This window comes from Apteryx mantelli, chromosome 2 (genome assembly GCF_036417845.1).
Source record: "Apteryx mantelli isolate bAptMan1 chromosome 2, bAptMan1.hap1, whole genome shotgun sequence".
NCBI classification, from domain to species: Eukaryota; Metazoa; Chordata; class Aves; order Apterygiformes; family Apterygidae; genus Apteryx; species Apteryx mantelli.
In genome coordinates, this window is record NC_089979.1 from 158,088,686 (window position 1) to 158,102,033 (window position 13,348).

The 13,348-nt window shown below is 39.2% G+C and overlaps 1 protein-coding gene across 4 annotated transcripts in view; it reads right to left on the bottom strand.

Annotated features, from left to right (window-relative positions):
• The window catches only part of WDR37 (WD repeat domain 37), a 46,432-nt gene extending 35,635 nt beyond the window's left edge, over positions 1–10,797 (bottom strand). For 2 of the 4 annotated variants that reach the window (XM_067291907.1, XM_067291905.1), the window contains exons 1-2: positions 10,726–10,795; positions 1,736–1,913 (exon numbers count right to left, since the gene is read on the bottom strand). In XM_067291907.1, the coding sequence (XP_067148008.1) occupies positions 1,736–1,873 (138 nt within the window). In that variant the 5' untranslated portion in view covers positions 1,874–1,913; positions 10,726–10,795. Of the gene's footprint in view, positions 1–1,735; positions 1,914–10,725 lie in introns of all 4 variants that reach the window. The other 2 variants (XM_067291906.1, XM_067291908.1) reach the window with 2 other exon arrangements.
• Between the last annotated feature and the right edge of the window lie 2,551 nt (positions 10,798–13,348).

Sequence of the window (13,348 nt, forward strand, 5' to 3'; positions counted from 1 at the left end):
AAGTGGCATTAATGCTCTCTCCATATTAGAGCTGGCAACCAACCATTCAAGGTCAACAAAATTAAATAAGCTAACAAAACATCTATTTTATCAACATAAATGTTTGTGAAGTTTGATATGAAGTACTAAAATAGGTTAATATTTTTTGTTTACTATATAGAAGTGACAGTAGGTCTTCACCTCTCCGCTGCCCTTCATTCCTTTCCTAAAGACTGTAATAATCCAAAAGCAAGAACAGTTTTCTATACAAGTAAATATTTACATTGTCCAGCTTCCAGATGACTAGAAGCAACAACTTTGGCTCTGTTAGTTTCCAGAAAACTAGTACTTTCATCAATAACAGATTCAATACAAAAAACTGTCACACCACAGAGAGAACGCAAGCTTCTCCCTTCAGAATGTCTAAAGACAACCTACGAGAGAGTGTGGTTGCTCATAGCATAACATTGTGGGTAGTTCAAAGCACCTCGTTGATAAGAATCAAGTTTTGCATCATGTTTGCCAGGTTCATATTAACTTTGTGTATTCAATTTGATAGCATGTAATTTTCAAACCCACTATTTGCTTATCTGTAGCAGCACTACTTCAAACAGTGTTCCTATAGGAGTTTTACCTCCAGTTAGTTTCAATATTGTTAAGTGAAGCATTCCAATTGGCTCTAAATTGCGTCCATTACACAGACTGAGCAGATTAGGAGAATTACAGAAATTTTTGTGGCTGTTTTTTGCCCTAAGTTAAATGCCCAGAAGATACCAGATGGTTGCGCTGCCATTCAGAGGAACTTCAACAGGCTGGAGAAATGGGCTGAGCAGAACCTCATGAAGTTGAGCAAAGGGAAGTGCAAAGTCCTGCACCAGAGAAGGAATACTCCCCTGCAAAGAATACGGAGCCAGGCTCTTCTCAGTGGTGCCCAGTGACAGGACGAGAGGCAAGAGGCACAAACTGAAACACAGAAAATTCTGTCTGAATATAAAGAAACACTGGTTCAAATCTGAGGGTGGCTGAGCACTGGAGCAGCTTGCCCAAAGAGGTTGTGGAGTCCCCATCCTTGGAGATCCTCAAAACCCAACTGAACAGTGTCCTGGGCAACATGCTCCAGGTTACCCTGCTTGAGCAGGGGAGTTGGACGGGACCTCTGGCGATCATCTCAACTATTCTGTGAAGATCACATCTGTATTTGAGCCAAGTTCAATAAGTAAATGAATAAATAAAAACCACAAACAGAGAAACAAAGTTAGTTCATACCTCTGTCAAGCAGACAATATTTAATGTAATTTATTTTATGGAAAGGAATGCAGAATAGCGTTGCCACCAAAACCTTCCCTGAGTTCTAGTAACATATATTTCAGTTTATTCATATTGATGAGCTAATATAGTTCCAAATTCAAATTTATGAACTCAAGAATCAGTCTTCAACTTGAAGAGGTGAGGGGAAGGAAGTGCAGTGAGCTAAGCAGGGTATATTCTTTACAGTTGCTATTGTTTTTTTACCATTCACTGTAAAATACATAAAAGTTGATAAAAAGCTTCACGAGTCTGAATACAACCAGAAGTAAGGTTAATACCCACACTAACAGACTGCAAGGACAGTCAGTGCTTAAAAGCAAGCTCGTCTGCTACTCCTCCAGCTTTACTGGACATACTTCATTACTTAAGTCTATTTAATTTCTTCGCATTAAAAAAAAAAAAAGTTATCATAAAAGAGTTAAAGTTACCTAAGTATCAGCTATCTTACCTGCCCTTCCAACATGTCCCTCTGCAGTCCTGCCCGTTCCTGCTCAGAACTGTTGGTTCTTCGGATTGATAGACTGTGAGATTTACGTTTCTGCTTTGCCTGGCGAGCAGCTGCACAACTTCCACTTTCTATTGGCATTACTTCAAAAAGATAGCTTCACAGAGGCTCCTATGATAAACTAAGGACAAGTATTAAATGTCACAAATTGCTTTGCCAAGGTAACCAGAGTTTAAAAATTTTTTCTCAAAATGGAAACATTTAGGTCTACCGAATTTCAGAGTTGTTTGGGGTGTCATTAAACCCTTCCAAGAAGGAGGGATTCCTATTACTTACAGCTATGCTTCAAACAACCTAGAGTTCAAAAATATATATGCATACATGTAAATAGAGAATGGAATCACTTCTACATTACTTTTTCCATTAGACTTCATTTCATTAGCATTTCATTTCATAACAAACCTCCACAAAAGGGAAACAAATTCTATTACCTTGCTCTTGAGTAAGCATTTTGGTGAATACTAGCAATGACAGCCCCAAAATGCTTCCAGAAGAAAAAACTGTTAGACATACTATATTTCACTGAAATGCATGCAAAATTAAAACCCAGCTGGAAAATGAAAGCAAAGAGACATGATAACTTCGGGATACTGTCAGGTTAAAAATATATTATGCAACATTAAATGTTACTATACAAAATTTAATAGATGTGCTTGTTTATACACAGCAGAAATTAATTTTAGTGATAGAAATTCTGAAAACTTATTTTCACTGTTTTTTGACAGCTCATGGTTTCACTTTCTTAGAACGTGTGCTTGACTTACCAGGTTGTTGTTGCCGTTTTTAAACTTTGTCAGCTTGCACACATTCATTAAAGCCAAATATGTATTTCAATACTCTTAAAGACACCTGACAGTATCACCAGCTAATATTACCATGCATGATCTACTGAATTTCCCTGTTTAAGAAAAATCAAATTATGCTTGATTTATTGAATAAAAAAGTGGAGCATATGTTCTTTACTGTCAAAATCTTAGTTTTTACAAACACATAATTTCTGTATATTTTTGAAAATTAAAGCTGATATTCAACAGAAATTATTTTAGTTTTGTGGGGCACCAGTTTTTAAGCATTTCAAATGTTTTAAGATTTATTATTTAAAACTTTTGAATCCTGAACACTGAGAACAACAAAATAAAAAAGATTCATTCTCCAGCATAAATGATTTCTGAAACAACAATTACAACTGAAAATAGCTGCAATAGTCTGCAGAGAAATAGGAGAGCAGAACTGGCAAAGCTGACAAAGCAACTGAGCTTCCTTTTAAATAAGCTGATCAGAGAAAATTTTAACCATACCCATGGCCACTTCCAATTCAAGATCCGCCAACACACTAGACCTCAAGCTAGGAATGAGCACCATCACTATTAAAAAGATTAGGCATTAACCAGTTCAGTGTATTTAACATGATATTCTCAGCTTTTTAACATATCATAAAGCCAAGGAAAAGTGTAGCTTACTAAGGACAGTGTGGGCCATAAATGAAAATGGCTTTCACTTTGGCTTGTTTTTTATAACACAAAATGAAAATACATAAAGATGTATATATTTATACAAAAATATGACACTTCCTGTAGTTAAGGTTTTGATGCCCATCCATCCTCAAATCTTCTCATAAAAAAACTTGGTATTTTAATTGATTTTTATAACACCTGAGTCACTTAAATTCTACAAGTTCCAGTAACCTGACATCAGTCCCATAGTGAATCTAAAATAAAATTCAGGTTGCACCAGAATCTTGTACTTCACTGAAATGATTCTGTTCACTTCCACTGGACTCTGCACAGTCCTTCCCTGCACCTAATCCCACAGAAGCTTTTGACATGTGATTAATCAGTAGTAACTAATTAGCTATGTTCATAAATTAAAATGAGAAGGAAAAAGAGAAAGAACTACCATTGCTTCTATTTCACCAGATTTTTTCCCACTGTGGCTATATTCCTCTACTACAGAAAGAGGGGACTGAAATAAAAAACAAAGCTCATCAACAAGTCACTGATGATTTTCTGGGTTTCACCAAGTATCTTCCTGTTCTTGAACATACGGTCAATAATCAGGAACAGGCTTTCAGCACTCATCACATTTGTGTTTCTTTTCAAAATACGATCAGATCATGAAGACATGAATGAAAGATTCTCCTCCATTTTACCCTTTCTCCTATCTCATTCAGGAACCACTCTTTCAGCAGCTTTCCAGAATCTGCAGGGTTCGTGACTCATTTTTAAGGCCCAGTGCACCAAACCATATGCGTGCACATGTATTGCATGATTTTATATCTCCACACACACAGTTATATATAAGCATCTAAATCGGTTTACATCATTTCACTTAAACTCTGTAAAAGATATAGAGTAAGCTAAAGTAAACTAATTTCTAATCCCTGCCAGAGACTGGCTTCCGAGTTATGTGAGGCTTAGTTATACATAAGTCTGTCAGCAATGTTAAGATAGTTTGTACTTGCTCTCCACTACCCATTGTTTTAACCATGTTAACTTCCACCTGCCCTCTATTGCCAAGTTACCTCATTTCAGAGGAGTTTAGCAAGAAATATTCTTCCCTGGATTGCTTCTTTGAGCACGTACAGTTTTGGCAGCCATAAACCAGCTCATTCTACCAGTGTAGAATTTAAAGGGACACAGTCAAATGCACAAAACTACGTTTTTACACAGTGCAATTTCCACATAAATTACATTTAGGTTTCTATTTTCACGGCTAGTAAGCGAACAGAAAAGATTAGCTAAGAAACACCTCCATTATTTCGTCTATTTGGTAGCGCTTCACCTGCAGCCAGGTTCACTGACAATAACTGCACTCTCCTCATGCACCAGCATGACCACATCACTCATGCACAGTTCTGGAGAGAGCAAGCATGCACGCTCTTCCCCGGGGCCTACAAGAGGGTGCACACAGCCACAGCAAAGCTGAAACCAAAAAGGCAGCAAGCAGGCATGTGCATATGCAGAATACGAAGGAGAAACTGAAGGGGACTAGCTTAACTGCCCTTAAATATTATCCTTAAATCCATCAAATAGCCTTATAAATTTTCAGTGAGGCAGCAATAATTAAGAGTGTTTAAGATCAAGATGTTAATTCAGTTAGAAAAAAAAATGACAGTGTCCCTTTAAATATTAACATCTCTGACAATTTCAGGAAAGTTCTGATGTTGTTACACATTTTGCAAGAGCAGACTTCACAAAACAGATCCTTGGCAATATGATGCTAAAAAAATAAATAAATAAGGTGCTCATTTCTAGCAGTTACCTGATTCCCCTTATTATGTAAGGTTTTCAAACAATGAAAATTACCTGTCCAGAATATCAGTGTCATGTTACATATCCTATGAAAACCATATTAAATATTGATTAGTGAAACAGTCAGTAGTATATAAACCAGTCAAAGTCTTTCACATTTTTGAATCTTTAGTAGTTAGAATGCAGTTAGGAAAGAGGGAAGTGGGAAATTATCAATACAAGTCAAGGCTAAGCACCATATCTAAGCCAAACAAAGTAAAGAAAAGGCTTCAAAATGGCCCATTATATATCCTGTTAATCAGACACAGTTAACCATAACCTTTGAATGTTTCAACTGAGTTCTAAAAAGATAAATTCACTTCCCTTCTGCTTAGTAAGGCTACAGCTAGGATGAAAAACCACAAGAAGTATGGGACTCTCGTTTCCTGAAACAGATGAAGCTCACTTCAAGAAAGCTGAAAAGTATCATAAAGAATAATAATAATAATAATAATAATAATAAAAAGCTGAAGTATTTTCCAAGGGGGGGAGTGTTGCATTACTGAACTATACTCAATATGGATACCAGTACACAAGCACTGTATTATTAAAAAGAGAGCTTATGGGATATATTGAGCTATTCTGCTCAATCATTTTGGAAAATGCTATGTTTGCATAGTGTTCTTCAACACAATGACCTGTCAAAGCCTCGAGAGAATGCTACCAAACAAATTTCTGACAAAGTCAATCAGCAGAAATAGGAAAAAAAATGTGTGTCCTAGAAAACAGTCTAGACCATAAGTGATTACTACATTCTGAATGCAAAGATATTTCAGTATCTCAATTATCCTGTTTAATTAAACTCATATTTTACAATGTGTTAAATTAAAGTTTTGCCACCTACCTTTCTGTAACAGATGTTACCATGTATTGAGTCACAGGAAATATTTCATTAGAGTAGCAGTAAAAAACACATGTGTAACAAAGTACTATTTTATTCAGCTACAATAAAGAAAGGGCACTGAACAGAAGTGCACACACCAGTCTTGCTAGACTTAAAAATCATCTCACTGCAGCAATCAACTAATTCTACTTGTGTATGTCTTCTACTCTTGAACATGGATCAAGAGAAAACAGACTACTGCAAGGAAAGAATGCCTGGGGTATGCATGCTGCTGAAGCCAGAGAGAAAAATCTGTTTTAAGAAGTGTCAGAGCACAGACAGAACGGCTACAGTACTGCATTGCCTTTTTTGTTCATTCAACACAACACAGAAGTCTGGAAAGGGAAAGCATAAGGAAATTTCAGCAACATCTCTTACCCAAGATCTCCCTGCTCCATTTTGTTTAGACTTTAGCAATATTAATACTTACCATTTTAAGCACTATGTCAAAAAACACAAGCAATTTTACTGTATTTGTGTGTGCTCGTATATCTCTTGAACAGTTTCCTGTCTCTCACTTTCAAACGTTTTAGAACAATATTTCAGGGTACACTAAATTATAAACAAAGGCTTATTACAACATTAATTATTGTCCTGTATGGCAATAAAACCTTAAGATACAAAGATGCAAATTAACATTTATCAAGGTCCTACTTACATGTAACTCAGTTTGATAGCATTACTCATGAATTAAGGGAGTTTAAAAAAAAACAAACATATGCTACTACAGTCTGTATGAATATGTAAAGGAATCAAATTTAAAGGAGTAAAACTTCCATTTTAAGGTCTTCAGTGAACAATTAGTTTCAAGGGTGCTATACATTCAACTGTAGTTATTTCATTTAAAGTTTCAAGAATACAGCACACCTGAGAAAGAACAGGCTAAACAGACTTTTTGCTAAGACCAGTTGTTTTTCTAAAGATGAATATTTAGGAAAATAAAACCATTCCAGATCATTATAGATGATGCTAGAACAAGTAATAAATGTGCTCAAACCTTATGAAATCCACTAAGTGTTACAACATGAATCTGGTTTCTAAATTTAACATAGTGCACTTTGAAACAAAACTGTATCTTACTTGGCCCATAAGAGGGGAAAGCAGCCATCAGTTAAGAGATGGCAATGTCCCTTTGGTAGAAAGCATAAAAGGGGACTGCACCAATGAAGTTTAAGCATGTTACACAGCTGGAAATCAGCAATAAAATCTTCAGCACATTAGTGGTTACCTACTCTGGGCAAGCATCTAACACCAACATCAAAGCAGAAACCAGGCCAGTTTTACTGCTAGTAAGCTTTGAGCTTGCTAATTCAACCATATCAGCAAATGTTGCAATCACATCAAAATGCAGCGCAGACCTAGTCTGCCCAACCATTACTCTACTACAGTAAGAAACAACACCCTCCTTTAGCCATCATCGTATTTAGGCACTTATTCTAGCTAATATTAAACAATCATAATGATCAAACCTGGACAACTTTCTATTTAAAAGAAACTTGCCTGGGTTCACTAATAATCATCCTAGCTGGACTTCTGAAGTGAAATTGCCGATGTGCTGAAAGTGTACGGTTTGCCTTTGTGTCCTATACTACTACCCCTGTTTACTGAATGTATTCACTGTTTCAACTAATTTAAATGGTACAGAAACAAATGGCTAAACCAGCAGGGTAAGATATAATCTTACATTTAACACTGATTATCTAGCTATAAGTATATTTGCACCATGTTGTATTAATTGATATTTTCGATTAGCTGACTTTATCAAAGAGTTCAAAAGACAACATCGGGTCCTGATAGATTACTCACTGGTGGTTAAATCCCAAGATATGTCTGAAGGCTGCTCTTTAGTTCCTTAGTTGCTTCACAGACATTTTAGCTCTCATTCCTGTATTAGCAAGTCTCTAATTGCTTAGAAGTAGTCTAGATGTCAGATGTATGCACAGGTATGCAAACACAAGACTTGAGGGTGAGGAATCCCAAGGAAGCTCTAGAGCTAAGACAGTTTAACCAGGGATTTGTTTAAGGAAGGACTGTACCTCATTTAGAGGCCACAATCCTACGGTGCTACTCTCTAAACAAACAATATCTAGGTACTTATTACCAATGTATTATATAAACTGCTATTATCACCTCTGATATCACTATCCTTCATTTAGGAATACATTACTTGCTAGTAAATTAGTATCTTTTACCACTTAAGACATCAACAAAAGCAATTAAATTTGACACTAACTGTAACGCTTTTTAGCCAGCTTTCCTGAAGCACTAGTAAGTAACCTCTGTACAGCACAGTCTTACAGCATTTCCTCGTATGGCCCATCAAGGAGAACTACCACATCTTTCCAACAGCACATGTAACAGCAGTGCAGTATCCAATCCTCCCTTCTTGAAACACTAAGATCATCCTCAAAATAGTCAGTAGGTATTACTCAAGAATGATAAAATAACAAATTATTCTAACTTATAAGGAGAACATCCTGACTGTTGTCCGTTCATCAGTGGTCAAGCACAAAGTACTAACAAACTCACAGCGCATGTCAAAAGCTGTAGCCTCTGCGTCAAGCGCCCTCACCTTGGCCTTGACCTCCCCTCAGAGGACAAGCTATCCATCTTAGCTCTACGACTTAAAAATTCCATGACTTAAAACAACCCCAGTCTCATCTCAAATGTATAAAATGGAGTATTACTTAACTTCTCCCTGTTCGACACACACTAATTCCATACTCAATCCAGAAATCGCGGACTAAGTAAGCTATTCTTTTAAAGCATTTCCACCACACTGAAAAGAATTCTCCTATGATTATACCAGCTCTCCCAAGCACTTCAGTCTGTACAAAAGACCCTGTATATACAATTCATTAAACAAGTTCTAAATTTTAAAAAGACACAGCATAAGGGCATGACCACACATGACGGAGCACCTCATTTTAAAAAGAGTTACCTTTCAATTTTATTTAATATGTTAAACCTAGTTTGGGGATAAGTGTACAAATAAACAACTGACATTAAAAAAACCCACATTTTACAGTGGCCTTTGCCTTAAGTGCTAAGCCTTGATGTAGGCACCCTTCTTCTTAAAATAATTGTCCAAATTCACATAATGAAAAGTTGCATTTAAAGTTATTACAGGAGGATGTATTAGGACCGAGGTATATACAAACATGCACACACAAAAAGTAGAAAGTAATTAGCCCAAATTAAGCTTATACTTTTAATTATTTCAGTGTAGGCTATACATTGCTTCTTTTAAATTTACTGTAGACTGACAGAAAAATGATCAAGTTCAGCTAAAAAGGAAAACTGAAATAATTTCTTTGCAATTTTTTTTATCAACATTTAATAGTATTAAGTAAAATTAGCATGGCCACCCATGCTCTGCTCTGCACAGCCACTTGCTGTTGATTAATAAGCTTCCTATCACAAAAAATCTTATCTAATGTAAACTACACACAAGAAAACACAACTGGGGATTCTTGAGGTTACTAGCTTGCTTTTAAGAATACCACATATAAAATGACAAAGGTAGAGTTGTTAGGAAAAGGGTTTCATGACCTTGTTTAAGCAAAAAGGTTTTGCTATAATATTGCTAAATGAGTACTTTAACAATCAACATTCGTATAATTTGAAGATTTACTCAATGGCACTGAAGCTATTCCACCAGTTCTTTACATAAATCTTCCATGAATCACAGTTATATAAAACGCACTTAAAAGTGCTGTAATGAAACAAACTTTGACAAGCCAGAGGATGCAACAGAGGGATAAAAAACACATGTAGAAGATCCTCTTTTCTCACAAACACCAAGACGTCCTTGAACAACACTTCAAGGCTTAACTTAAAAAAAAATTTCCTCATCTTTGCATATGCACAATCTTTTTATTTAATTTCCTTCTAAAACTGGAAATTAACATCTCCTCAACCTTGAATAAGCCTATCAGTTCTTCCCACAAATTTATTTTCACAGTTATTTGCCCAGGAAAAGAGAGAGAACTACAGCAAATGGATCCTTACAGACACCGATTTCATACATCTCTGAAAGTTCAAGTCATCCCCCCATGGCCACAGGTTGGATCTACCTGACCTCTCCCCAGACAGCATTTCTCTTCCCGTTGCAGTTGTGCTACACCTGAGGGAGTTTCAGCATTTCATTTTTACTCCATTTGTACATGTACCAGAGGATCGCAACACAATCTGTAAGCTAACGAGCTACAACCCTCGGCTTGTCCTTAGGATACAGAGCACTGTGTAAGCAAAGCCCGCAAGCGCAGCCTCCTCAGCGGGCATACCCGCTCTCGCCGTCTACAGGGCCGGAATCATCCCTACTGCCTCGGGCTTCAGGTGTCAAAAACATTAAAGCACACGGGAGGAGGAAGGGAGGCAGGCTTGTTCCTTCTTAAAAACGAAGATAACTGAAAACGCGCAGGTCATTTCACGCGGAAATAAACCAAAATAGCGCCAGTTACGGGGGGTGGGGGTGGGGGTGGGGGTGGGGGTGAGCCCCGTTTCACGCCCCCCTGGGCCTTTGCTCTAGCAGTTTCACGCCCCCCTGGGCCTTTGCTCTAGCAGCTCGTGGGCAGCCGGCGCGGGGGCAGCTACCGCCGGGCACCGCAGCGCCGCCGTTGCGGCCGGGCGCCCCGGGGCCGGCGGGGGTCTCGCCGGCGGGAAGATGGCGGCGGGCCGGCGACCCGCTGAGGGGGCGGAGCGGGGCGCGGGCGGCGCGGCGCGGAGCGAAGCGGCGGCGCCCAGGCCCCCGCACTCACCTGTCAGCAGCGGCCGGGCAGCGGCGTGAGGGGCAGGGCAGGGCCGGGCCGGGCCGGGCGGCGGCGGGAGGGAGGCGGCGGAGGAAGAGGAGGACGGGGGAGGCGGCAGCGACGAGCCCGGCGCCGCGCTCCGGCCCGACGCGGCTCTCCCGTGCGGCGCCCGCGCGGCAACATCCGGCGGCGGGCGGAAGCGCCCCCGGCGGCCCCGCGCCCGCCCCGGCGCCGCGGAGACGAGACGAGACGAGAAGAGACGGGCCGGGCCCGCGGCCGCGCCGCGCCGCCCCGCCGGCCCCTAACGCCGAGCGGCGCCGCGCCCGGCGGGTGCCCCGGCCGCCGCCGCCCCGGGCCCCCGCCCCGCTCTCCGCGGGCCGCTGACCTGCCGGGGCCTTGCCCGGCCGCCGCCGCTCCCGGCGCGGCCCTCAACGCCGGGTCCGCCGCGTTCCCGCTCTTTGCTTGGGGATCAGATACTGTAAACCTCAGACAGATTTTTATCTTAAATTACCAGCCTGTGGTGTCAGCCTTACTTGTATTTAACAAATAACGGCATGAAAAGTACTCTGTTTTCAAAGGATACTTTAGGACACTTTCTCTTTTACATTTTCCTCACAAATCAGCCACCTTTATTTCTTCTGCTGGATGCATGCCACAAAATACATATTTCTTTACCTAGTCACATTAAGGAAATCTTAGTCCTTCTCAGTAGTATAACCATGAACATGTTTGCATATTTGTAAAGAAATATATGTTAGTACAGCAATTCCTCAAAGGAATGAGCAACTTTAGGCAGATCACCCTGTAAGGGGATCCTACAACATTTTATTTGAGGTATAGCAATGAAGACAATGTACTATTATTTCTGAAATAAGACACACTATATAAACGAAAATACCTTAACAACAGAAGATCCCATCAAACTGGTGAACACTTAAAAGAACAGGCAGCAGCTGGCTACGCTGCCACCATTCCAATATGCTTCGACGTTTAGCCTTTAATTGTGTATCTTCTAGATATTAATCTAATACTGATATTTAAAAAGCTGAGTTGTATTTCATCCTAACTATAGCTCAAGTGGACCACTGTGGATTAAAGACAGAAGTGAAACTTTGTTAAACAGTTTTAATTCTTGGGTTTTTTAATATCTAATGGCTGGAAAACACCAAATTACTTTTTTTAGGGCATCTGCAGACAAAATGACAGAAACGGTAAATCAAAGCTAACCACTACATTCTGCAAGTAGGCTGTTCACTTTGAAGCTTACAACACATAATTGAAATGTGATTAATTCCTCTGCTGATTAACAGTCACAAAAAGCCTCCACCTAAAATTCTTATTCATTGCAGCAGATTACGAAAGTCAAATGAGGCCTTTAAAATTGCCTAATTATTTTCTCTCTTCCTACAGATTATCTAACTGCCTCAGAAGGCAGTTGTTAAAAGGCCAAAAGAATATGTGCTTCATACAGCGAGGGCTAATAATATTGCATTTTCTTTTCATGCACTTGTCAGCCTTCCTTTGTCTTTCCTCTTCTTTTTCCTTTCCATCTCTTTTTCTGTAGTCACGTCTTAACTGCAACTATATTAACACGGACAAAAATAGTGTGTTTTACCAGCTTACTGAAGATTTGATCAGTGTTTGTGCCCTGATGCATCTTTTCCTTCACTGGAGGTTATTCTACAGGATAACCAGCCTAAAAAGTTCCCTTAATTTTTGTCTATTCTCTTCCTCGATGCCACCAAAGGGAGAAAGGAAAGGAACAAAAGGGATAGATAGATTGATGGCTTCCAAGATAGGAAAAGGAGGAGTCAATATAAGCAAAAAAAGATGGACAAAAGGTACAATAGAGTTGCCTCTACAACCTGAAAAAATGACACCGTTTGCCGATATGAATTCTCACAATTAGTGCAGTTGCAATTATCCCAGCCATCTTATCCAAGCCATAACTCTGAGTTAGCTGAGTCCTCAGCTATTCAGTTCCTAAATATGTTTGTTTAAATCTCATTATTCCTCCAGAAATTATTTTATACTAATACAATTCTACTATATCATAGTATTTTTATCTATATTTTCAAAGATAAAAATGTCCAGAGAGAGGACAAGAATCTGCATTTGAGATTTCTCTGGAAAAATACTTGGTGACTTTTTCTTATCCTCTGCTCACTCTCCAACAGAAGGGGGCAGTAAAGAGATCACCATTTTTTTCTGAAGAAGAAATGCAAAGTACTATAAAAATAAGGGAAGGCAGGGGTTTAAACTATTTTTTCCTCCTTGCGGGGTGAGTTTCACCTGAAAATTAACAGACATTGTGTGGATGCAGTCGCTTTTTCAAGAGAAAAGAATGGTAAGTAATACTGTTGTCATGCTGGCCCTGTTCCTGGTTTTGTTTTGTCATGGCACTACAGAGTAGCAAGACACCATTTAACGTGTTGTTGGATGTATGGAACAGCAGACTGGCCCTGCTTTTCACAAACTGCTCTTTCAAAGCAAGACATGTACATGGATAGCCTAGGGAAACATGGAACAATATTAGTTAGCATGAGACTTATCAACAGCTAATAAACCTTTTTTATAAGCACTACAGTAAACACAGTGGCAAAAGTTAGGTTGTCCTAGACATCACCTTCCA